Source organism: Suillus bovinus (genome assembly GCF_016758785.1).
Source record: "Suillus bovinus strain UH-Sbo-P2 chromosome Unknown EDB93scaffold_6, whole genome shotgun sequence".
NCBI lineage: Eukaryota > Fungi > Basidiomycota > Agaricomycetes > Boletales > Suillaceae > Suillus > Suillus bovinus.
In genome coordinates this window covers 354,899-379,391 of record NW_024542062.1, presented here as the reverse complement: position 1 = coordinate 379,391, position 24,493 = coordinate 354,899, and the positions used below count along the sequence as shown (strand labels likewise).

Genomic DNA, 24,493 nt, shown 5'->3' with positions numbered 1-24,493 from the left:
AAGACTTCTAAGACTTCGAAGACTTGAAGGACACTTCAAGGACATTACTATATTAGTAGATAACTTCGAGGACTTCGAAAACACTTTGAGGACACTTTGAGGACACATACCATACTAGGAATTGTTTATATTTGTTTACATAGACTCGCCCATAGTGCAGAGTTCACAAGTCTTACATGCTTTGTGCATTGACTTTGAACTCTCAGGTATAGTACTTTACTTATTTACACAATAATATTAAGTGCATTGACTTTGAACTCTCAGTTCTTCTAAAAAGTTTGCCAAATGGGTTGTGTCGGAAATTAACATCAAACCTGCGATGACGCATTCCAATGAACACCCAGGCTCCTTTGGCAACTTCTGCAGGTGGTCTTGAGCCTCCAGCCAGGCATCAGAAGTGTAAAGCTCATCAAAAATCCACTCTTTGTGGCCATCCAGAGGGTCTTTCCACAACCATTGGAAAGGTGACAGATGAAATGCCCTGGCTTGGACATCTGCAAATGCCGCACGTATGACCTCGAGCAGAGGGCAATAGTGGAATCTGGGAGTAGTATATGGCTGAGGGTCTTCCTCCTTTGACTTTGTTGGAATGCTAATAGTGATGCTGGTCTCGATCCAGTCATCCAGAAAAGTAACTCTTCTCCCCTTGTTGTCCGTATCCAACTCCCGCAAGCTTTGCCTTATCAAAAAGTCCTCAAGGTCCTTGGGGTTAAAATCATATGCCATCATTATATCTCTGACGAGGTGCGAGACTTTGGTTTCAGATACCATATTACTACTGGTATGCATCCAGGACATCAGCCAATAGATCATCATGTTAGAAAAAGGGTGAGGCGGCGCAAAAACCTTCAGTGGACAATCAGCTCCTTGAGTAGCCACTGTGGGAGACGTTCTGCAAGTAACGAAGAGGGAATGAATCAATCTGGCTCAAAGGAAGGCCGGCAAGGGTACAGGCGACAAAGTCCAAATGAATTGAAGGTCGTCTGAAGCATGTCTCTTAGCATTAAGAGAACACGGTGTATTCTGGACTGGGCGTGTAGTGAAGCTATTTGGGTTGATCTGATGCCAGTGTTGTTGGAATGATTAAGGTCATCTGATGGAGGGTGGAGATCATTGAGAGGTCTCGGAATTCATCCCATTGGGAGTGCAGTTCTCTCTGAATGATTTGAGCGATTGACAAATACATTAGAAGATAGTTACTACACCGAGCAAAGAAACATGCACCTAAATGATAGTCCCACATGTTTCCAGAATCGCTCCCCATGCACCCCATCTCAAAATTAGTTTCACTGGTTTGCCAGTTCTCTGAGTCAATGGGGTGCTGCGAGTCTATGAGACCAGGCCCAGAAGCACTGCACAACCCAACAGCCATTGACACTGGCTTAGCAAGGCTACAAGGAGCAATTGGTTTCAGGCTCAGGTGGTCCCTCACATGTTGTACGGCTGTGAGTCTCTGAGGTTGACAATAATGATAATTGAATATTCTACAAATTAGAAACTCACTCACTGTGACAGAGCTGCTTGCAACTAGATTCGAAAGAGCTGCATCTTTTGCGTGATGTTGTCTTTTCTGGCTTGCAAGAGTGCTAACTCTTCTGCAGAAGTGACAATTCGCACGATGCCTATTAAGTGCTCAATTGTCTGTCGTTCTTTGCCAAGAGCATCCCAGAGCATTGCAGGACACCATGACCATTAGGAGAAACAAGAAAAAGCTGATCCAAAGTGTTTTGGAAAAGGGCATTGCAATTTCAAATGACCGTTTGCTATTGACTAGCACTGAGTGTATGCCCCTACTACAACCGTTGACATGAAGTTATTGAAGCAAACTGCTGTGACAATTGAACAACCATTATGCATTGACCATTTCAAACTCAATGTACAACATCAACCATGCGGACAGTGCACCTCCGAGTTGGCAGGCTTCAACGTTTCAACAATGCAGTCCATTTTGGTCCAAGCAGAGCCAGTAACATGAAGTGAATTGACATAATTGTGAGTGTAGAGTACAGTACATTCAAATGAATAGGAAAGAAAAAAAGGTTGAACATTGAAGTCCCGGTAGTGAGGCAGTAGATGACATCATGGCACTGGCAAATCTAAAAGGAAATCCAGTGAGAACTAGACTTCCTCCTAGTGTTGATTGATAGTATTGTCGGTGGCAAGTCACTCCCCTCAAGCTTGCAGGCAGCATCAACACTAACCGTGACTCAGAGTTCTAAGTGAGAGCACTTTGAATGCCTCCAACCAAACTGGCAGGATAGTTGCAGTAACTTCCTTCACTAGTATTTCAGGATGTTTATCTTCGACTGTGTAGAGTGCCGTCGCACATTGATGAAAAACAGTCATGGTTTGTGCACGAGCCAGATGTGTATGTTGCTATCATCGGAGTTTGAGTCACAAATTAAACCTCAAAACAAAAGCTGGACTGCACCGATAGTAAGCAAGATGATAAGAAGCTGTCACAATACAGGTAAAATTGCAACTTCAGTGAGATCCGATTCAGTAAATACCTGCATCGCACAATGCACAATGTCAGAAGAACTTGAAGAAATCAAGGCGGTTATAGTTCAGGGTATTCATCTGTCCAAATGCAGTTCCTGATGTATAACATTGTATAAGCCTTCACATAAAATTTGTAATCTAAGTGTGCCAATGCGCTGAAGTTGGGTTGGGACTCACACATACCGTAAAGACCAAATTTTTCAATTCAAATCTGATAAGCCTTGGAGGATAGCATGGCGTATTCAGGAATTGACTTGTGGGAGATCAATATGACGGACACGGATAATGTTGAGGAGACCACAAGTCGTCCCTTGGCATATTGAACAGCTTGCCGAGTGCTAGGTAATATTCGAGATAAAAAAGTGAACATTGCAACAAGATGAGGAAGAACTTATCTGCTGGAGCAAGATATCGTGGCATGTCCTGTGGTAAAATAAGCTGGGCTAGAGCTAGACCTTTCTCTGATAAACTGTTGTGTGCTAAACATCAGATTCAGATGTGCTACAGTCAATGGTTGCGATTATAAAAACCAGCCTTGATAGAGCAGAACCTCAGATTCAGAAAGCTTGCAATGAGTTCAGCAGTGATCCTAGTATTTGGATGTCCAAATATGCGTATCCATTGATGTTGTCAGTCAAGTAATTGCTCGAAGCATACTTAGACATGCACTAAATCACACACCATTTTATACGAACTCCTGCTTCCTCTTCTTCCAGTTCAATGGGCATGGGCACAAATGGTGGTGATGGCGGTGGTGACAGCGTAGTCTCCTCCTCTTCTAGTTCTGGTTCTGGTTCTGGCTTGGGAGGCGGAGGCGGCACAAATCATGGACTTGTTGAAGCAGGGAAAGCCAGTGGGGACTGCTGCTGTTGCAAAAGGTTAAAGGTGAGTGTTCTTGCCAATATCAACAAGTCTCACAGGAACCACAGATTCTGCCTGAAGTTCAGGCTCTGTAGGACTTGCTAATGCAGCCCCAGCTGCAACATGACTGCACCACCTGCAGTGCCAGAAGCAACTCTGGCGACAAATATCCTCTTGTGTTGAACTGCTGCGTGAAAATGTTAGACACGAGGCTCTGCCAAAAAGCCTGCTTACTTTGTTGCTCTTCTTCTTCTGCTTGCTTCTTCGCTTGATGTGGGTGTTCGCTCCAGGTGAGTTTCTTTGTTCCGCTGAGCTAGTGCCAAAAATGAGATGAGAGACCATTACTGCGAAGGGATGAGAACCTACGTGTAAGCTATGGAGATCTCTGAACACCTAGGTCTCTGGACCATTGTCTTGGGACCCCTGGTCCACCGCCAATAGCAGATACTCGGCGGGGCAGACTGGTGCTGCTCAAATTATGCAAGCAGATTTTTCAGCTTGCCTGGTGTCACATAGTTTGACTGGGGTCCATGCAGGGGAAAACAAAGAAGCGGGTGTGAAATGTTGACTTGGAGGTTCAGGACAAGCCAAGAGGGGAAAGAGGTATCCCCAAACTATGTTTGTCTTGGTCGGCCTTCAAGAACCAAGTGAAGGTCACAGATGAATGATTCCAACTGGTGTGTGGGCGCAGTACTGGCAGCTGATCATGATGCAAAACTGCTTCCTGCAGAACTTCAGTCAGAGAAATAAGATTGCAGCAGGCTGGGTTTTGATGAATATGAAAAGAGATGAAAATGCCTATATGTGGTATCATCGAGCCATGCATACAGCATGCATGCTGGCAGTATATGTGCCAAGACTGTCTTGTGACCATATGATTGATGGCAGGACCATGACAAATGCTGGATGTGACTCAAAATGGGGTTGGCAAGGCCCGGGGCAGCTGTGCACCAATCCTGTCAAAAAAGATGAGAAATGCAAATTAGCGACCTCTCCTAATATTTTTGCTACCTTAGTTTAAGGGTTAATACAGAAAATAAACCTGTTGACAATGAGAATGATATCAGACCAGGAAATAGGGCGATATCAAAGCTAGCACTCAGACAGTATCATACCTGTAGCAGAATGAGAAACAGTGGCCGCAAGTGCCGCATTGTCACATGTACAATCCTTACTCAGCAACCTGTCTGCCCTAGCCTTAAAGGGAGAAAAATATCATACTAAACTCGGAGAGGATGAGTATACCTACAAAAAGTGTGCCATTACAGAGTTTATGATGAGAAATGGAAATACTTGAGTGGTGGAGAGTTAACGAGTTCATTTTTGCAGTGAAGGAGGGCGAATATGTTTGATAGTCCTAATTTACAAGCACGTGATCGAGGGATGGCGTGTGGGTTGTTACAGACAAGTAACCAAAAAGCAAACAGATATAAAGAAACTACGAAAGATGATCATATCTCCTGCAACCTAGCCAAGGTCAAGTGTGTTAGAAGAACTGAGAGTTCAAAGTCAATGCACTTGATATTATTGTGTAAATAAGTAAAGTACTATACCTGAGAGTTCAAAGTCAATGCACGAAGCATGTAAGACTTGTGAACTCTGCACTATGGGCGAGTCTATGTAAACAAATATAAACAATTCCTAGTATGGTATGTGTCCTCGAAGTGTCTTAGAGGTCTGTCCTCAAAGTGTCCTCGAAGTCCTTGAAGTCCTCGAAGTTATCTACTAATATAGTAATGTCCTTGAAGTGTCCTTCAAGTCTTCGAAGTCTTAGAAGTCTTCGACCTATCTAGTGTGAAGTCACCACACAACTAACAAAGTGCTTGTAATCATTCCATCAAATGAGCAACACTGTGTCAGCGGAGATGTAGTCTGTGATTTGAGCCTTCAATGAATTGTAAGTAGCTTGGAAATCAGTGACCATGAAATCAATAGATGACGGTTCTCCATTCCTGGCTCGCTCCTTCAATGCACAATAAGTAGTGGCTGCAGCAGAACAGAAGATGTTGTCTAACATTGCTGCAGTGAGGTACTCTTGGCACTGAAGTTCCGAAATGGTGTCCAGAACCATGTCCCATATTACCTCGTGTTCAAAGGCATACAGGTGAATCCCCTCATTCTCATTCTCATCTTCATTCTCATCCTTCCCAAAGATATACTTTAGGGGGAACTCATTATTGTAAATGAGGTTCCGTACCGTGCTCACCTGATGATCGGGTTCAGAGAGATTTGACCATACTGAAGGTCGCAGTTTGTATCCCTGTTGTACTTTGGTGCGTGCAATCCATTTACAAGTGGGCATTATACTGTTGGACCGCTCTACTAAGTCCTTGTATAGATCTGATTCATTCTCACTGGCCCACTGTCTTGCGAAGGCATCATTACTAGCTGTCGACACACCTGGGTCGGTCAAAGTCGTTTTAAACAAGGTATAATGTAACTTACCTCGACAATACTGCAATACAGTGGCAACTAATGCATTTGTAACCATCATTTTTCTTGTGTCAGGGTCTACGAAGGAACAGACACTGATCGACTGAGTGAAGATGGATTTCTCTGTGGTTTTGAAGATTTTTTTGTGTGTTCAATTTTTCCCATCATACATAAGTGGTACTGGTGTGGGCATAGACTGCACATCTACGAGAGTGACGGGTTGTGAGACTGTAGATGGCAGTGCGGACGAAATTACAGTGCGTGGATTCTGCAATCACGTCAATGCAAATACCATTGAATGAAGGTGACTTACTCAATGGGCGCCCCTTCCAACTTGCAGCTGCTTGGCATCGTAAGGCCACCATCTGTCATCAGCAAGATGTTTCTTGATGGATTGACTCCCACCCAGGCCAGGATCCATACCTTGAGTACCAGTACTACTATCCTTCAGAGTATCCTGAAGGGGAGGTAATGGTGCTACTCCTAGTGGCAGTATGTCATCCTCTTCAACACCTGGTGGAAGTATCAAAACTCCGTCCATAGACAGAATCGGTTGAGGGTCATTTTGTAGAAATTGATTGAGATCGGGAAAATAGTGTTGTGGCCGTGCAGTGGCAGCAGGGTGATTTGTTACTTGGCCGATGTCAGGGAAATCCGAACCATAGTGCAGCGGCCACTGTGGCAGGATGGGATTATAGATTGAATTATATTGATGGGGGAGATGGTGAGGCTGGCTTGGCTGAGGGAGATGATGTTGCTGATCCAGTTGGGGGAGATGGTGTGGCTGGTTCAGATGGTAAGGAATGGGCAGATGCTAGCTAGGGCCAGGTAGATGCTCGTTCCGTGCCATGGTATACTGGGTGTGCAACAGTGGCACAGACCCTGGCATATGAGGATCAAAGGCAAACTCGAAATCAGAGTCGCTCAAGCCCTCAAACCACTCATGATCGACAACAGGCGGCTGTTTGCCAGCAGGCAGCATAGTCAGAGAGTGATCAGTGGCAAGGATCAGCAGAAGGAATCAGTAGGATTGACTTTATCTGACTCAGACTCAAACATTCAACAACTTCAAATATCCTTGATAGGCAGATCTGTATTGTTACAGGGAGGCAAAATAATCTGAAACAAGACAGCGCAATAAGGTACAGGTGCTATTCAATGAGTGTATGAGCTTCGTGACATGATGAATGTCTGTTTGGGGTCGTCATTGATTGGGAGATAAACAGAACTAATAGAAGCACTTACTGAAATATCATACCACTCCACTGGTATCAAATCTGTTACAACATTGGACCACAGCTACTTGTCCATAACAGTTTTCCTTAACACCTTGAGTTCCGCATCAGCTTGTGTAAGGGATTTCTTTTTGTCTTCACAGAGCACATTGAGGTGTTGTACATTTGGGTGGTCAGGAAGTATATTGAACAAAAACCAACATTCTTCTTCCGCCACAGCGAGATCGCACTCCAAATCCTCACATATGGTGTTATATAGGTTATCCAACCTCTTGATTTCTTCATGCTTCCAGAGTGTGGAGAAGAAGTGTATGTGTTTGCATTCATGAACTGCCTCCTTGTAGCTGACAACGATACACTTAGCCTTGGGGCTAAGTGCTTCCATATGTTTTAACAATGCAGTCTTGTCCTAGTAGAACTAAGATAAAAGGTTGCATTAATCTTAAAACAGAGCCCACCTTTTGACTCTCAATGATGTTAGGTTGACTTTTGTGGTCATTAATGGGTCTGTCGTGGTCGACAAGTCCGTCATCATTGACTTGGACAGGGCCACCTAACGATCTATTACCACCATGATCTTCGTCAACTGAGGGTGGCCTGTGATGAATTTCAAGTTCATTGGTATAATTCTCATCCAAAGTACTATGAGATGGAGTCGGTGATCCAACCCCCGCAGATGTGAGATGGTGAGAATGCTTGGAATTAGGTGTTACAGGAAATATATAGTCATCTACATCTGAGTCCATACTGTCCACTGTCATTGTTATATTTCAGTCTATCCACAACATACCGTGAAATGTAAATACCTGATAATGAGGCCAGGGGACTTGAAGGAGGACTCAAGCTTAGTGAATGGCAACTGGGCACACAGTTTGAAATATTATAAGGTCAAGTGCATGGAGGGGATGTACATGGAGAGGAAGCTGGATATTGAGCTTCAACATTGTATGAGGTAGCGGCTATCTTGATGTCACCTGAGTTCATTTTCAATAAGGTGGGTCTTCCTTCAAATGAACTTGAGAGGTGGACTTTGTGTAAGCAATTAGTAAAAAGGACAGTCGGAGTTTTAAAAAGCTCTTACCTAATAGTTTAGTTTTGATCATGATGACTCGACGAACCCCAAGATTAAGCAAGTTTGGAAACTAGGTGTTAGTTCCATATCTTCAAAACGAATGTGATTCATAATCATAATCACAATCTTGAAGTACAGTGGTGCAAGGACACTGACTCAGATGTGGTGCTCTGAATGCGAACAGTTCAGAGTCACGGTCTGACTGAAGAGTCCAAGTCTGACTCGGATACCTACTAGTAGCAGCTACTAGGCTTGAGCTCATTGGATCATGGGCCAGGTCACCTCCAGTGGTATAGCTGTTGGCACACTACCTTTGGGGGCCTTGTGTGATTAGGATGATATTGAATAACACATCAAGTCCGGGTTAGCCTGAATTATCCATAAGGCAGCCTGTGGTGTCAACTTGGACCGTCTTTGCCACTGGGTTCTGAGTCACGGTGAGTCGACTCAACTGCATGAATAAAATTATCCACGGAGAATAATTGTTGATTGTGTGACTGTTACTCGGGCCAGGGCTTGGCTTTGTCAGTGGTGCATGTGGCATTGACCAATCAGTGATGGCTTGATGGCATTGCCACTGAGCAATGGTGACACTGTCGCCCTTGGGATGTTCAACTTCCCACAGCAGAAGTTGACTGGCTGAAATATACATCAGAGCAACAGCCTCGTTCAGGCCAGCTGAGGGTATCATGGAGGGGGAAAAAGATCTCTTACTACAACACATCGCCTCGGACGATCAGAATGGGCCCACCTCGACTTGAAGTAATTCCCCCAAATTGAGATCTTTAGGTTAATATGATCAAGTTGGCCTCTGCGATCAAAGTTTGACCATCACTCGGACAAGCCCAACAAAGTCGGACACTTACTAGTAGCAGACTCCGTCCCTTCCTGTTGAATTTCAAGAAGCCGCAGATCCCAGCAGTGACACTAGCATGCTTGCCACTGCTAAGCAGAGTAATTCACAGTTATTGTCTATGGTGGTTGCAGCCAATAGGCCACATTGCTAACAAAATTTCGACTTCATATGAGGCTAGGTTTGGCTGCTTCGATCAACCGGTTCAAGGCCATGGTAGCCTGCAGATATTTTATTTGCAGTCAGTGGCTACATTCAAGTTTAGAGTGATAGGCTTGACGTGTCTGTAGTAGTAGTACTAGTACTACTGGTGCTAGATTCATTGTATGTGTCAGCTTCATCTGAAACACTGTTTAGGCCTCCCAGTTTTAAATATCACTCACTATTACATATGTACGATGGATGAGACTTCTAAGAAAGAGCTTTTTTCTTGTCAATTATACCTAGAAGGGCAAGACCCTTTTGAAAAAAACTCTGTGTGTCTTGGTGCGGTATTTTAATGTGTCTGAATACCATTCTGGGTATGTGTGGAGGTTTAAAGAATTCTCTACTCCCCTTTGAGGGAAGTTAAGCAGTTTTGAGTGTAGTACAGTTGTAGTAAAACAGTGATGAGTCTGAGTCAGCCTGTTCAAACTTCAGAGCTTGGGTCAGAATACTTTTTGATGCTGCCATAGTCACAGAAAACCAATAGTGCCATTGCCAGTGCTACATGTCTCATGGAGAGAAACCTATTGAAGACTACGAGAACCGGAGAGGCTGCAAATTGGCAAAAGATTGCCAGATTAAGAGCTCAATCAAAGAAGAGGGTCTGTCTTGAGCAGGCTGTTTGTTTGGCAAAAGCCTTCGATCCAAACAACCGAGAAAATTGGAGATGCGGAGGCTCTGACTGAAGCACTCACTACATAGTACCTTAGTTATCATGCAGCTTTTGTAACCAGTCTTCGAGCCTACCATCTGCTGCTACAAATGTCTATGGAGTTGCCATTCTAAGCTGACAAAGAACAGGGAACTGGAGATAATATTTGCGTGGCAGAGCATGAGAGAACACCAAGAAACGAGTCAAGTTCAAACACAAACTGCTATGCTATCCTACATCTGAAGATGGAAGTAATGTGTAAGTATATCCTTTCACATGAAATGCATCTTCTTCGACAAATTGGTGCATCTGTCCTTGAAATTCTTCCTCCAGTGTCCAAGGTTGAAAGTGTTGTCATTGCTGGAGATGGTAGCAGTGTCAAACCCCATGGCAGGATTAAAATGGAATGTGCCATGCTCACAGGCGATCTGTTGAATAGTTATAGTTAGTATGAACATCGAGCATGATAGGATGAGGTCAGATACTTACATCAGTGTCTTTGGGCGAGAAAAGTTAAAGTAGCATATTAGACACATGGACATAAGCATGGCACAAGTGTAAATGCGAACTCCTACTGCCAGTGCAGGCTAAAAAAAGGTGAGGGAGTAAATGTCAGGCTGCAAACTCACTCATCTATGATATTGTGCTTACATGCATCATCCCTGAGCATGATATAATGGCTCAGCCTGCTAACTGTACAAGCAATCAGTGGTCGAAATTGAGTGATGGTAATGAATGAACTTCTGATGAGACCACCATGACTCAGATGTGATTGCATATAAAAGTTGTGTACTGCCCGCTCCCAGGTCTGCAACAAAGCCTGCGGGACAGTTACCAGACTGGTCCCCATCACTCCTAGACATGCATTCATAAATCAAGTAGAAATGGAGACAAAATAGCCAAGCTACATACCTGTTATTTGGAAAGAATCAGACATGTTGTCATAGATTAATGATCGTATCAAGCTGGAAGTCACAGCGGGGATGAATGACATGGTGGAAAAATCTCAAAATCAGTAAATAAAAACACCAAAATGAGCTGCCAGTGGACAGCGGTGTGCTTTGCCATTTGGATGACCGTTCTCTTTCATTCATGATGAAGTCGGATGTCCCATTTTCTTTCACGCATTTTGGCTGTTGTGTGATTGGGCCGCAGGGCTCATGATCACGTCGTGATGGAACCATTTGTTTTGCACATTTACTTCTCTTGAAAACAACACCGCTGGGGAAGAGCTTTTTTCTCATCAATCGTACCTGGAAGAGCAAGACCCTTTTGAAAAAAAACTCTGCGTGTCTTGGTGCAGTATTTTTGAACTCTGAATACCATTCTGGGTATGTGCGGAGGTTTAAAGAATTCTCTACTCCCCTTTGAGGGAAGTTTCAACTTCTTGAGCCAGGCCAAGCCTATCAAGGGGCTTGGCTGATTAACGCTACAAATTGTCTCACTCATTCAGAAACAGTTTTGAGTGACGTCGGCCTGTTCAGAGCTTCAAGTTGGGTCAGGATATCACCTATGTCTCATTGTGTCCATGCAGCTCCTGCAACTACGAGTCAGTCTGAGTCATCCCCTTTGATGCTGCCGCAGTCACAGAAAACCGATAGTGCCATTGCTCGTGTGTTCAAGGTATGTGATGGGCTTATTTGCTGCAGTGATTCATTTTGGTGTGCTGATGCTATAGATGTCAGAAAGCCACAGAAACCGGTGCAACTACTAGTACTAGGACTCACAAAAGAAAGCTTGAGGACGTCAACAACCAGCATGAAAACAAGGAGAATGTACTAGTGTTGCGGCCATTGCCGAATCCTGTTCCAGCTGTAAAGTGTATGTGCTGGGAGAAAACAGGTACCGACTGGCAATCTGTCCTTGACATTGTCAAGTATGGTGAAGAACAACAAGGCCTGGCTGCTGTGGTGAAGAAGAGGGAAGTTGTAGTATTGAAGAAATTTGGAAAGCCAGGGCATGCTAAGAACTGGGAAGATTGGGCCAGGTGATGGCAGCACACACTTGTGGATTGAATTATTGAGGCAGGGGTTTGTAGATTGGTTATTCTAGTCAGGTCATAGGCTCACTGACACGAGAGAGGATCTTCATTACTGTGGCATACTACCTCCGACTCGCCGAGTCACTAGAATAATTTGATGGAAACCAGTACTACTAGCCACAAAGTTATCATTGAATCCCATCAATAACTTAATGACAAAGGATTGTGAATTGGCTGACTACACTACTGATCCAATTGACTGAACAATTTTTGATCTGACCTTACATAACCAAAGACATTGACTTGGTGTCGTGCTAATTTCACACGGTTGAACAACACTGTGACATGGCCTCACCTTTGTCCGGTTTAATGGTTGTACTTACTACTACTAGTATGTACATATACTACTAGCTACATACTATCAATTCTGCACCAACTTTGCCCATGGGTGCTTGCAAAATTTCAAATTGAGAAGGAGCAACGAGAACAAGTGAAACAAGAACAGTGCTGCAGCTTGCGGTATGGTCCAAATGCGGTCAGTGACACCCTGTTTCATTTCTACTTACATCTCATTGCTCCCAGCACTTTGGACACTACATTTGGATAAAGTTTCTGGCCACTGAACCAGCAGCCTATTGTCACAACAGTATCACTTTGGCAACTTGAATGCTGCTTGGTGTTCCATCACATTCTCAATTGCCAGGACGGACGACTTCGAAAAGAAGAACTACATGATCCATTCACAGATGATGCCAGCTTGGGAACTCCTGACCACCCCATTATGTGGACACGCAACACGTTTGAAGACTATCGAGCCTCCTTCAGCAGAGGTCTCCAAAGCACTACTATATCCTCCTGCAACACTTGAAGCCATGAGCAGACGAATATCCTTGCTTTACTAGGATATCATATTTGTGATGAAGAAACATTTGATCAGGAGCGCATTGGTCAGAGCGCATAGCCTGAGGGAAGCCAGCCTTTGATGAATGGTATGTCTTTTACATGGCTCCACGATTGTGAGCATCATCTCATACATGCAATAGAGCAAACGACAGTGATAACCTGGCTTCCAACACCTGTTGCAGATACCACTGGTGTACTTTCCTTCTTGTGCACATCGCAGTCACAGTCTCAGCTTGCCGCGATAAATCAAACACAGGACACCACTGTGTCTTCTATAGCCCACTTCCCACATTTTCAGATTAGCCTTCATAAGATCTCATCTCTAAGGGTTTCTTTGTCCTCATCATCTTCCTGATCTTCCCGGGATATAGAATCTAGTCTGAAACCCAAGTACTCTGATTCAAGCATCAAATCGACCGTTCTTGATATTACTGTGGCACCAGTGAGCCCAATTTGTGCTTCAGCACTTACATCCCCTGTATGTTTGTTTCTGTTTAATTTGATTGATTGATTCTGACTGTTCGACTCAGCCTCCACTCGGGAAAAAAATCATTGATCGGTTCTGGCCCAAAGAAGATCTCAAACAGGATGATTGAGATGAAATATCTGGAAATGGCAAGCTTTTGTCACCAATGATTGTGAATGTGTTGTCACCTCCTCCATATCACCAATGTGCTCTGGATGCCATCGTGCATCGGGACTACATATTATCTAGGTCTGTTGTTCAGTTCTGGCTTCTTGAAGTCTGAGAGGGTTGATCATGTAATTGCAGTGATAGTTATCCCTCATATTATACAAACCAGCACGACTCACGTCCCATGTGGTTCTCGTTCTGAGCACAACATTTGTGATTTAGATAAATGTCATCTTACCCTCGCGTTAATCAACCCTATTGTCTGCCTGTAGACTAATTTGCATCATGTCTCTTGCTATATTCTAATGTTTATCCTATCTCTCTAATTTGATTTCCCCTTCATTACTTCCTGGATGAAGCGTGCAAGTTGGGCTTCCACCGCGCAGGCCTGACTATATTAACTTGAACTGTTGCTTGACAGGGGCAGTTGCACCTCATCTAGCACTATCCAAGTAGCTTCAACAATGATCTCCCACTCTACCTTATGCAGTCTCTCCTCATAAGCCTCTATTGCTTCCTCCTTCACTACTTTTACCCTTCTCTGAATCAATGGCTCCCCATGATCAACTTCTTTTACCACACAATGCACCATGATGCCCAGCTCATCCACCTCCCCCTTCTGAAATGCCTCAAACCCTCACTCAACTGCATGCGCACCATCAAACTGCCCAAATAATGCTGGATGAATGTTAATCATGGGTACCTCCCTTGCAAGCACCTCCTTGCCCTCTAATATCCGCGTCCCCTTAAACACATCCAGGAACCCCTCGCTCACGATGTGCATAAACCCCGCACATACAACTGCATCTGGCTTGGCGTGTAGCACGATGTGTGCGACCTCCACATTGTAGTCCTCGAGCGTCTTTCCAAGGTTTGATTTAAGGAATGGCTGAAGGCTGAGGTATGCAGTAGGAATCAGGGGCAAGGTGGTGGAAGCGTGTATCAGGCCACGTGCATTTTTGCGATTGGAGAGAACAAGGACGATACATGTATTAGGCAGGGACAATGTATTTTGTGCATTGATCAGTGCTTGAAGGTTGGTTCCTGTAGTAGTCGCAATCTGATATAATAGGATGTACATTTGCAAGATCAAGATGAACACATACCCTCTCCAGAGATGAGGACAGCCAATCGTCGTGGCGGCAATGTTGCAGTGCTTGGATCATCCATGTCGCTGTCAGCATGCAAGTGTCTGGAGAAATTTGGTGTAAGTCAAAACCAAATAATAAGTGAATGATCTTGCATAACATTGCAAGCAATGTCTTCCTTCTCTCTTGGTCGGACTAGGAGAGACCATACCTCAGTGATAAATGCTGCTGCAGCCGCCTTGTGGTATACTATGTGCACGCCTGAAAAAATTTGGTATAAATAGAAGTCAAACAATGATAAGTAGAATGATCTCAGATACAATTGCAATCGAAGCATTACCAGCCGCTGAAGATGAGGAATCTAAACTGTGGGGAAAGTTGGTGCTAAGCTAAGCAAACACAGATAGACCCAGGCGCGAGTGAAATCAATGTCCCAAGGGCAGCTAACTGAGTAAAGGAAACCTCTCTTTGTAAAAAGAGGGACACCAAACAACTAATGAAGTACTAGGGCTAAGTAATGCGTGAAGCGGAAATGATGCAATGTATGGAAGGCAAACGTGCACAAGTGCAAAAAGGCAAAGGTAGCGCACGTGAGCGAAGGTGAGAGACAAGTGAGCAAGAGAAGCAAGAGAAAGACGAGGTGAGACAAGTGTTAACACCCCAACTAAGGTTGGCTGATGCTAAGATGGAGACCGAGAACCGAAGCACGCGACTTTAGATAGTCACTTGCAAACAACGAGTAAAATTCTTAGTATCTAGAGACACACAGAAAGTGGGTGGAAAATCAACCTCGAAAATAGAGTGAAGAGATAGTATATGTAAAGATGGCTAAGCACCACTAGGCACGCAGGTCCAATGTAGCGAGCCGAGTAAGCTAAATATAGTACACGAGATAGGTAATAGGGTCTCGGCTGCGTGTGTAGCGCTAGGCCGAGAATTAGTGATGGAAACAATTAGTCAAAATGGGAATATAGTGAGAAAACACACCAATGGACATCTAAGGACATGGGGAGGGATGGACAGGTATGCAGACAATGCTAATGCAGATGTGCGGTGCACACGGAATCTGCAAAGTAAAATATATGAAGCGCTACTGCGCAAGACGTATCCTTGGGATTAGTGCTGGAGTGTGTAGGGAATGTGTGAGAATTCAAGGGAAGTGCCTGTGGAGACATGAGGCTCTACACCGCGCCCAGAGTCCAGACTACATTCCTCAGGCCATCAATGCATCACTTCTGCTTCTCTTTCCATGACTGTATAAAACTGCTACTCCAGTGACGCAACTTGCACTTTGGACCCCAAACTTCAATTGCCTCTGGATCTCACTGGCAAATACTACTGTGACTAGCACTGTGACTACTAGTAGTAGTATCAGTGCTCCTTCTTGTTCAACAACATGTGTTTGCAGACTTTTCAAGTCATAATCGCCTATTGGTCAGTTGATTATACTATGGTGTTATTTGCCTCCTCGCTGACAAGCCCATGCCATAGTAGGTCATTTGATCTGGCCTCGTTCAAGTTGGGAGATTATTCCCTACAGCTGCAGCATCTTCTTAGTGAAGCACAGAAGATGGTCTTTATATCTATCAAGCACTTGCGGTGAGATTTGAAATGATCTTGAACTGCTTAAAGCTTATTGTATCTTGCCAGGTCCGGAATCTGTTCTTATTTGTGACCGTCGTCTGTACCAAACATTTTTCTTATCATGATGCTTTGAATAACACCTATCCCTGGGCTCCATCATGAAGCAAAGGACACATTATGATTGTTGGCGGTGTGGTTGACCAGACATAGTTGAAGTGAGTGTTTGATTTCGGCTTTCATCTCTAATGTTTCTTTCTAGCGAGCAGATTTAGAGACTGAACTGAGACATCTTGCAAAACAGACTAGCCTTCCAACGTCTGTACCACACGAACCGCTACGCAATGGCAATCCTTCATGTGCATGCCAAGATTGCGGATGCTCTATTTCTTCCGCTTTTACTACTAGGGTCCAATGTTTACTACGCAAGGAGTATGATCTTCACCATCCCATTAAGAATAATATTTTGGCATAGGTGAGCATCCCCGTCCCGCTCCTTAGTTTATACCGATTTTTCATGGCAGTGCGAGTCAGTTCTTTGTGTGCACAGGAGTATCACGGTGCACTGTTCACAAGCCAATCCATGTGAATGAAGAAGCTTATCTCTCTTTTTACCATGCTCATTCTCTCCTCAGAAATCTTCTGGATGCCCCACACTGACTTACTTAGCTGATCTCAATTGCAGCTACTCACTCAACAGCTGCTGATCAGTGCGTGCCTTACAACCACAAGATACAGCTGATCAGTGGCATATGATCATAAAGTAGGAGCTGACTGTATTCGAGTTGTCCCCGGCAATGACTACTTTTGACTTTGTCGCAGTGACAACTGTCACTGAACTGCACTGACCACCGCCGCATGGCCAATGCAATCCCGCAGGACTATGATATCTTTATGCTAAGGTGAGGTGAGTTCTTTCCTAAAAGGGCATTTGTTTAAGCGACTTCATGTAATGTTCTACCCAATAGGTGTATGCCTGTTAAGGCTATCACGCATCTCAACCCAACATATATAAATGCAAGCTGGTTAGTACTATCCCTTGTCTAGAGCCGTCCCTTCTTCCCTTCATGTTTGAGCAGTGCACTTCTGATCACCCCATTCTCTCATTGCTTCCTGTCTATGTTGGACATCCAGGGCAGTATGTCCAAGCCACACATCAAGAACCAGCAAGTTGAAGGCAGCATGTCATACACTGATGGCTTGCAGGACAACTCGCTCAGCACAGCAACAGCAGCAGACACACATGCTCACCAGAAGCGAAGAATTGCACAACTAGAAGAGAAGCTCAAGTCTCTCGAGGCTGGGTGTGCAGTCAAAGACAGGTTTGATCGTACAGTTACATATATGAGAATTTGGCTTCGCTCATAGCTATCAGGCAAACCAATTACTATATGGCTCAAGGATGAGCGCTCAGACGTGTCATTTCTCTGTTTGATAATATTGAGGAGCTTGTCACTGAAAACGACTACAGATACAAAATCAATGATGATGCAGAACATAATGTCGAGTATGTTTTCACCCTGGGTTTGTTAGGACTGCTCATGGATTTGTTCATGTAGTCAAGATCGGTTACAAGTCAGGTACATAACCCTCACAACTACATTGTGGTGGTTTCATAAGAAGGGTTTGGAGTTGGAGTATGACAAATACATACACATGTTGAAAATGGTTGGCTTCACCCATGTCAGCAATTGTAATGCTGAGCCTTTCTTTAGCTTCGGCAGGGTGCTGATAGTGCTTGAGGTGACAATACTTTGAAGCTCAAGGCTCTTGTTGCCAAATGGATCAATCGCAAATTTAAGCTGGATATTCCAGTCAACCCCAACAATAAACATTCTTGTGGATTTACAAATGATGCGTGCGGCAGGCTGCTCTGCCCGGCTGAACTTGATTGAAATAACCCAGTGTAAGCAGTCTGCTTGTAAATCCCAAAAACAACTCACTGTTCACCAGCATAAAGGCAGGTATTTGAAATCGCTCAGACGATCATATCATAATGGATCTTTCCTTTCCTGCCTATCTGTATGACAAGTACACCACCAATCCAGATGATCTCAAAGAGGGTCTTTTTAAGGGCAAGATCCTCATTCAGGTGTGTTATACTGGTGTAGTTGTATGGTGTTCTCACAAGTTTTTGCAGGGGTTCAAAGCCGTGTTCACATCACCTTTGTCTGCAAAGGTCATTGAAGGCGACGGCGACGGCGCAGATGTTATCGAGAACAACAGACATGCTAGTAAGGCTCACTCAGGAGTCAAGGTCAAGAAACATGTAGCCCAGATCATCCAGATGAAAAAAGTCACCCCTCGCTCTATCGCATACATCGCGTGCCAAGTAAGTCACAAGTTTTTTGTCTTTCAATGATAAATAATGACCACCCTGGCAGGCAGACCATTGTGGACTTCTTTGAGAAACCTCCTGGTCAAGAAGCGTCTCGCAGAGTCGACCGACTCCTCGAGTGGTGGACTAGGTGTGTTGTATACACTTCAACAAGCCTCACCTGACTTCTGCTTAGAAAAGTTTTTGGATGGAGTCATCGTGATGAGCTTAGTAGTACTGTGAAGGCCACCATGTCCGTCAATGCTCTCGTGAGGCAGAGGACAGCACGTGATGATGCTACTTTTGATTTGCCCTAGAACATCCCTTAGAATGATACATTACTTTTTCCTTATTTTGCAGTTGTACTAGTGTTGATAAGAATTATTTGAGCACACGAATGATGAATGATTTTGGGGAGCACAAATCATGCTTTAGTTTGTGGATCTGTCCGCTTATGTTTGATTGGCTGGATCCAAGAAACATGGTGTGGCCATCGTGATCTCCATATTTTCCTGTTGTTGTGCTAATCAGGAAACAGAAAGTATGAACCTGTGAGACGAATGCAGTTGCAAGACATATTGATGTCAAAGTCACACCAATGACTGCTGGGATAGACAATTTAAGCTCCTTGTTTTCAGGCTTCCCATAGTGTTTCTCTTCAGTTTGGAGGGCTTATTGCAAACACATAATACTGCCTAATAACAACATCGCCAGTTGAATCGAGAGCCTTGACCATGGAGGTCCAAAATACCTGCCTAAGAAGTCCTCATGTTGCGTACAAAGACACACAATTATCCCGATGGCATGGTACAATGCACAGTTCACTTGTTGATCAAGAAGTGAGGTAGCAGGGTGTCCCATGACTGACTGCTGTCAAGTTACGAGTGAAGACAATGTACTATAAAGATACAGCGGGGTGTGGAGAGCTTGTTGTGGATGCAAAATGTTGCCACAAGATGACATTGTCACCAGATCGAGAATCTACACCACGGAAGTCCAAAATCCCTGCATAAGAACTCTTCATGTTATGTGAAAACACATACAACTGTCCTGATGACATGGTGTATTACACAGTTCGCTCATCGAGTAGGAAGCTAGGTACCAGGGTGTTTCATAACTGATTGTTGTCACGTCTGCAGTGAAGGGAATGTACCCTAAGGATGACAAACTCCAGGGTATATCATAAAGATGCAGCGAGGTGTGAAGAGCTTGCTGCGAAGGCGTAATGTTGCCACATGTCAGAATTTTTGCTGCATGAGGAATCTACACCACAGAGGTCCAAATTCCTGTGTAAGAAATCTTCTTGTGATGCGCAAAGACTCATAACTAACCTGATGGCATGGCACATTACACAATTCACTTGTTGTTGACAAGTGTAGTACCAGTTCATCCTATGACTGACTGCTGACAAGTCCTGAGTGAAGTCAACATGTCATAAAGAAACAGCATCGGTGCATGGGTACAACCTCTTGAAACAGTACTCAAATTAGAATACAACTTCCACTCATTAGATATACACATAAAATCTCCAGAGCATTCGAAACAAGATGTGAATTAACTTTCGCTCACTTGGTGAACACATCGGGGCCACTGCGCAAGGCAACAGTGTTTTCGCACAGATTCCCAATTGATGTATAGCAGATAATCGTTAGATATTTACAACATACAGCGTTAAAATAATAATTAGTATATATATTCATTCTCGCTCGCTTTGCTGAACATGTTGCTGATTTTTAAAAAATGCTACATTTAATTCTTACTCAGACGGTAGTCTTATAATGGACAGGCATTGAAGATTTCAAGCAGAGGGCGTTAAAATTTTAATTAGTATATATATTTATTCTCGCTCGCTCGTTGAACACGTTGTCAATTTTAAAAAAATGCTGCATTTGACTCTTACTTGGATGGTAGTCTTATAATGGACGGGCATCGAAGATTTCAAACAGAGGGTGTTGAAATTTTAATTAGTACATATATCTATTCTCGCTCGCTCATTGAACATGTTGTCGATTTTTTTAAAATGCTGCATTTGACTCTTAGCTTCGAAGTTGTGAATGGTATTTCTTGATGTCGCGGTTATGATCCGTCCAGCTCAAACGTTAGCTTTGCCGGACATCAACGTAGTCTTGATTATTTAGTGGGAAGTCATTGTTTGCTGGAAGATCATGTCCTTTCCTCTTGGCTTCAAAGTCAAGAATGTGATTTCTTGGAGTTGCATTTATGATTCATCTAGCTCGACCATTAATTTTTCCAATATCTATTTAGTCTCGCTCACTTTGTGGACAGTTGAAGTTCGCGTCTTTTCTTCCTGGATGAGAAATCGCGAACCTTACTTTGACGTGGCGGCTGTTGATGCCTCTGGATTCATCATTAGCTGTTGCTCTACCTTGTTGCTAAGTTTGAGGTAGAGCAATGCAAGTGTCTTTCCGTCATCACAAAACTGTGTCAGAAAATCAGCAACTCTCCATTCCTATATATGTAAGGTCAAATATGACCATGTAATGATCGATAGCAGAATTTTGTTGATGCTTGTGATTGCGTACTATATATTGCTATCTATATCTTTCTAATCTGTTCACCAGTTCACTAATGACTGCGATGTCAATATCTGCCAGTGGCTTGTGGTTATGTAATCCAGATTTTGATGACTCATCAAGATTTATGTACATCTTACCGCGGGAATGACAGTTTAGAGCGAAGACTTGGAGTAATATTAACACTACACCGTGTATGTTACCTAGCAAGGTCGTAACTTATGGCCTTGCTGCCAGCAGAATGGCTGCCAAATTGCATAGGCCCGTGCACCGTCACTTTGGTACGCTGTTGACATCCTCTCAAGGCTCTGTCCGCCTACGGCAACGCCAAACTCCTGCCGCCTTGCGTAACCTCCACGTCCGCGCTATTTCATACTCTTCTATACCTCGGTTTGTTGCCCGAGCATTTCGTGTACCGATAGCTGGTGCAGCTCTTGGCGCTGGTGGGCTTGGTTACGCAAATTACAAGTTTGAAGGTAAGTTCTTCTACGTGATACGACTTCTGTACGTTCATCTCATTGCGACAGAACTACGGAACAAGTCGAATGCCTGGTTGTCATCTGTCCAAGATGCAGCCACGCATTTTATAGATTCGGCTTCGGACGGCATCAAGTCGGTCTCGTCTCGTGTCTCTGCGGTCCAATTACCAGATATCGAAACCCCTCAGTTTCTCAAAGATATCTTCGCATCTGTGGAGAACGATGAGAAGTCGCGAGAAGAGAAGTCGCAGGGGGAGTCCTCGAACCGACGATTGCCGGAAGAGAATGCCGCTATAGCAGCTCTCATTGCTGCGACTATGTCTTCTCCGTCAGACTCATCTAACAAGGCCGACGGAAATGCCAATTCAAGACAAAATCAACTAATGCACCTCACCAGGAAGCTCATTGAGATTAGAAGCATGTTACTCAGCATCGACCAGAGCGATGCGCTGAAGCTCCCAAGCATCGTCGTCATTGGCAGCCAAAGCTCAGGGAAGAGTTCAGTACTAGAAGCCATTGTGGGGCATGATTTTTTACCAAAGTAAGAAATCATATTCGTCGTCGGTTATGGTCGTACTGATGGTGAGCAGGGGCAACAACATGGTCACTCGCCGTCCCATAGAGCTCACTCTAGTCCACACACCCATCAAGGCTGATGATAAGACTCCCGAAGAATATGGCGAGTTCCCAGCTCTTGGACTGGGGAAGATCACCAACTTTGCCCAAATTCAGCAAACCTTGACTGACCTCAACCTTGCCGTCCCTTCCTCCGAAGCCGTTTCTATCGACGCCATTGACCTCCGCATCTACAGTCCTAATGTCCCTGATCTTAGCCTCATCGATCTTCCGGGCTACGTACAGATCTCATCCTTGGACCAGCCAGAAACACTCAAGGAAAAGATCGCAGCTTTATGTGAGCGCTATATCCGGGAGCCCAATATCATCCTCGCGGTCTGCGCAGCCGATGTAGATTTGGCCAATTCTCCCGCCTTACGAGCAAGTCGAAAGGTTGATCCCTTGGGCCTGCGGACAATTGGCGTTATCACGAAGATGGATTTGGTGCCACCTGAACAGGGTGCGGCGATCCTTGCTGGGAACCGCTACCCCTTGCACCTAGGATATGTAGGCGTCGTAGCCAAATCAGCAGGGCACAAATTCTCGTCACAGTCCACAGGCGCCGTTGCAAAACGGAGGGAGAATGATTACTTTGACAATCACCGCGATCACTTTGGCGCGTCATCTTCGCTAATGGTCGGCACTGATACTCTCCGCCGGCGTCTTATGGAAGTGCTCGAGTCTTCCATGGCATCTTCCCTGCACGGGATAACCAATGCAGTGCAACTCGAGCTGGAAGAGGCTACCTACCAGTTCAAAGTACAATATAACGACCGGCGCATCACCGCCGAGTCATACGTCGCCGAAACGGTGGACACGCTGAAATCTCGGTTCAAAGACTTCACTACGCAGTTCCGGAAGCCGCAAGTGCGTGAGAAGCTGAAGATGATGCTGGACGAGAAGGTGATGGATGTACTGGAACAGCTGTATTGGCTAGACAAACGGACGCTGGAGCTCGGTGCGCTTGCCGCAGACTCGAAGGTGAAGCCTCAGGATGTGGAGCCGTATTGGCGACATAAGCTTGAGGCGGCATCTTCCCTACTCACAAAGTCTGGCGTTGGCCGCGACTCCACTCTTCTTGTTGCTGACGGCCTACGTGCTCTTATTGATTCGATTGTGTCCGGAGACCCTTTCACGTATCACCCTCGAGCAGCGGAAAGATTAGTGCAGTTCTCGCATGCAATATTGCGGGAGCGCATTGGGGTGACGTCTGACCAGGTTGAGAACTGCATTAAGCCATTCAAGTACGAGGTAGATGTTGATGAGCGGGAGTGGGAGCAGGGACGTGGGCGCGCAGCGGAGCTATTTCAAACGGAGGTGGCGATGTGTGAGAGCAAGTTGAAGGAGATCAGGAAGAAGGTTGGCGGGGGTCGAAGGCTCCGTGGTCTCCTGGGTTATGTCCGGAGCTTGGAGGAGCAGGCAAAAGAGAGAAAAAACAGAGGATTAGCAGGAGAAGAGGACTTGCAAGAGGAGCCCGAGCCGTATCGGTATCCCCCAGGGCAAATTCTTGATGGTGAGGTTCTACTATAAAGATCGTTAGACCTTATGCTGATGATGCATTCATAGCTCGGCATGCTATGTTGTACAGCGATAGGTTGTCCATTCTTAAGCTTCGCCTGGCCGCGCTCAAGTCAAAGCGGTGTAAAGCAGGCCCCGAGAGCGATGTGCTATGTCCTGAAGTCTTCCTGAATGTGGTCGCCGACAAGCTTGCATATACCTCCACTATGTTCATTAACATCGAATTATTGGACCACTTTTTCGATCAGGTAACCTTGTCAGATTAACGGTGAAACATGTACTGACGGCGTATGTTCAGCTCCCCCGAGGGATTGATTCACGTTTGATATACGACCTCGACCGCAAGGAAATTGAGGAATTTGCTAGAGAGAACCCTGTTGTCAAGCGCCACCTTGACTTGCAAGAGCGTAAGGATAAACTCGAGGAAGTGAGTTAAACGATAGCATTTTCTACCCATCCAACTGATAACACTGTCAGGTTATGAAACAATTAAATAGCTTGTCGACTCTTCGGACAGATACTCAACCCGCGCCACGTCGACAACGTGGGCTTTTTGGTGGGATGTTCTGAGTTCGATATTCAGACCTTTCACTTTCCTAGCTTATATATATGTTCATACAAGCGCTCTGTTCACCTTCAGACGTTTTCGCTCGTGAATTATAATAGGGGATGTTTGTATACTACGTTTGCGGTCGTGTTTTCCTCTTCTCTTCTCTTGGAAATAGCGCTCAAATGTCTCTACGACACGGTACTCTTGAAAGTGCGGTGAACGGCTGCCCGTATTCGAACGGATCTGCGTGTAGGTCAAGCAAGGCTTTCTCGAGCATCAGCGCTCGAGTCTGCCACAGGTGCTACGCTCGCTGTGTGGCTTGGGGCTGTGTGCGGCACCATCTTGAGGAGATCGTTCGAGAGGCTGGCGGTTGTTGGGGAATACCTGAATGGTGGGATAAGGATGTGTGATCTGTCAAGGACAAACTCATGAGCGTGGAGCACAACTGACTCGCCAATGCCTGGCAAGCCTGTCTGTCCCA

At 44.8% G+C, this 24,493-nt stretch overlaps 9 protein-coding genes across 9 annotated transcripts; 5 read left to right on the top strand and 4 right to left on the bottom strand.

Moving 5' to 3' along the window:
* Nucleotides 1-237: 237 nt before the first annotated feature.
* EDB93DRAFT_1077762 (uncharacterized protein) lies at nt 238-828 on the bottom strand (the record flags this gene model as incomplete). Its single annotated transcript, XM_041445335.1, has 1 exon — nt 238-828. A coding segment is annotated over one exon (591 nt), but the record flags the coding sequence as incomplete, so codon positions are not given.
* Nucleotides 829-3,222: 2,394 nt separating this feature from the next.
* EDB93DRAFT_1100794 (uncharacterized protein) lies at nt 3,223-4,384 on the top strand (the record flags this gene model as incomplete). Its single annotated transcript, XM_041447039.1, has 4 exons — nt 3,223-3,387; nt 3,568-3,653; nt 3,900-3,981; nt 4,055-4,384. 4 exons carry the CDS (start codon nt 3,223-3,225, stop codon nt 4,382-4,384), a joined length of 663 nt encoding a protein of 220 aa, XP_041311730.1.
* An 816-nt stretch (nt 4,385-5,200) lies between these two features.
* On the bottom strand, nt 5,201-7,792 carry EDB93DRAFT_1100793 (uncharacterized protein; the record flags this gene model as incomplete). Its single annotated transcript, XM_041447038.1, has 8 exons — nt 5,201-5,506; nt 5,570-5,763; nt 5,809-5,891; nt 6,110-6,161; nt 6,220-6,472; nt 7,042-7,095; nt 7,126-7,440; nt 7,490-7,792. 8 exons carry the CDS (start codon nt 7,790-7,792, stop codon nt 5,201-5,203), a joined length of 1,560 nt encoding a protein of 519 aa, XP_041311729.1.
* Nucleotides 7,793-10,084: 2,292 nt separating this feature from the next.
* Nucleotides 10,085-10,806, bottom strand: EDB93DRAFT_1100792 (uncharacterized protein; the record flags this gene model as incomplete). The annotated part of the gene is made up of 5 exons (XM_041447037.1): nt 10,085-10,240; nt 10,302-10,309; nt 10,464-10,505; nt 10,554-10,667; nt 10,725-10,806. 5 exons carry the CDS (start codon nt 10,804-10,806, stop codon nt 10,085-10,087), a joined length of 402 nt encoding a protein of 133 aa, XP_041311728.1.
* Nucleotides 10,807-11,324: 518 nt separating this feature from the next.
* EDB93DRAFT_1100791 (uncharacterized protein) lies at nt 11,325-12,695 on the top strand (the record flags this gene model as incomplete). The annotated part of the gene is made up of 5 exons (XM_041447036.1): nt 11,325-11,435; nt 11,498-11,633; nt 11,655-11,799; nt 12,205-12,328; nt 12,441-12,695. The coding sequence occupies 5 exons, from the start codon at nt 11,325-11,327 to the stop codon at nt 12,693-12,695; spliced, it is 771 nt and encodes a 256-aa protein (XP_041311727.1).
* Nucleotides 12,696-13,727: 1,032 nt separating this feature from the next.
* Nucleotides 13,728-14,514, bottom strand: EDB93DRAFT_1300827 (phosphoribosylglycinamide formyltransferase; the record flags this gene model as incomplete). Its single annotated transcript, XM_041454681.1, has 3 exons — nt 14,437-14,514; nt 13,988-14,374; nt 13,728-13,966 (listed from the first exon to the last, which is right to left on the bottom strand). The coding sequence occupies exons 1-3, from the start codon at nt 14,498-14,500 to the stop codon at nt 13,728-13,730; spliced, it is 690 nt and encodes a 229-aa protein (XP_041311726.1). The 5' UTR covers nt 14,501-14,514.
* A 2,625-nt stretch (nt 14,515-17,139) lies between these two features.
* Nucleotides 17,140-17,741, top strand: EDB93DRAFT_1100789 (uncharacterized protein; the record flags this gene model as incomplete). The annotated part of the gene is made up of 4 exons (XM_041447035.1): nt 17,140-17,303; nt 17,471-17,506; nt 17,559-17,682; nt 17,715-17,741. 4 exons carry the CDS (start codon nt 17,140-17,142, stop codon nt 17,739-17,741), a joined length of 351 nt encoding a protein of 116 aa, XP_041311725.1.
* A 254-nt stretch (nt 17,742-17,995) lies between these two features.
* On the top strand, nt 17,996-18,633 carry EDB93DRAFT_1100788 (uncharacterized protein; the record flags this gene model as incomplete). Its single annotated transcript, XM_041447034.1, has 4 exons — nt 17,996-18,091; nt 18,140-18,331; nt 18,388-18,467; nt 18,513-18,633. 4 exons carry the CDS (start codon nt 17,996-17,998, stop codon nt 18,631-18,633), a joined length of 489 nt encoding a protein of 162 aa, XP_041311724.1.
* A 2,366-nt stretch (nt 18,634-20,999) lies between these two features.
* Nucleotides 21,000-24,235, top strand: EDB93DRAFT_739811 (P-loop containing nucleoside triphosphate hydrolase protein). The gene is made up of 6 exons (XM_041457286.1): nt 21,000-21,326; nt 21,378-21,870; nt 21,920-23,457; nt 23,511-23,710; nt 23,761-23,889; nt 23,940-24,235. The coding sequence occupies exons 1-6, from the start codon at nt 21,047-21,049 to the stop codon at nt 24,030-24,032; spliced, it is 2,733 nt and encodes a 910-aa protein (XP_041311723.1). The 5' UTR covers nt 21,000-21,046; the 3' UTR covers nt 24,033-24,235.
* The last annotated feature ends 258 nt before the right edge of the window (nt 24,236-24,493 follow it).

Coding starts and splice junctions, on each gene's coding strand:
- EDB93DRAFT_739811 (XM_041457286.1), top strand. CDS start 21,047: ATGTTACCTAGCAAGGTCGTAACTTATGGCCTTGCTGCCAGCAGAATG. Junction 21,327..21,377: donor CGCAAATTACAAGTTTGAAG/GTAAGTTCTTCT, acceptor TCATTGCGACAG/AACTACGGAACAAGTCGAAT. Junction 23,890..23,939: donor GTAAGGATAAACTCGAGGAA/GTGAGTTAAACG, acceptor TAACACTGTCAG/GTTATGAAACAATTAAATAG.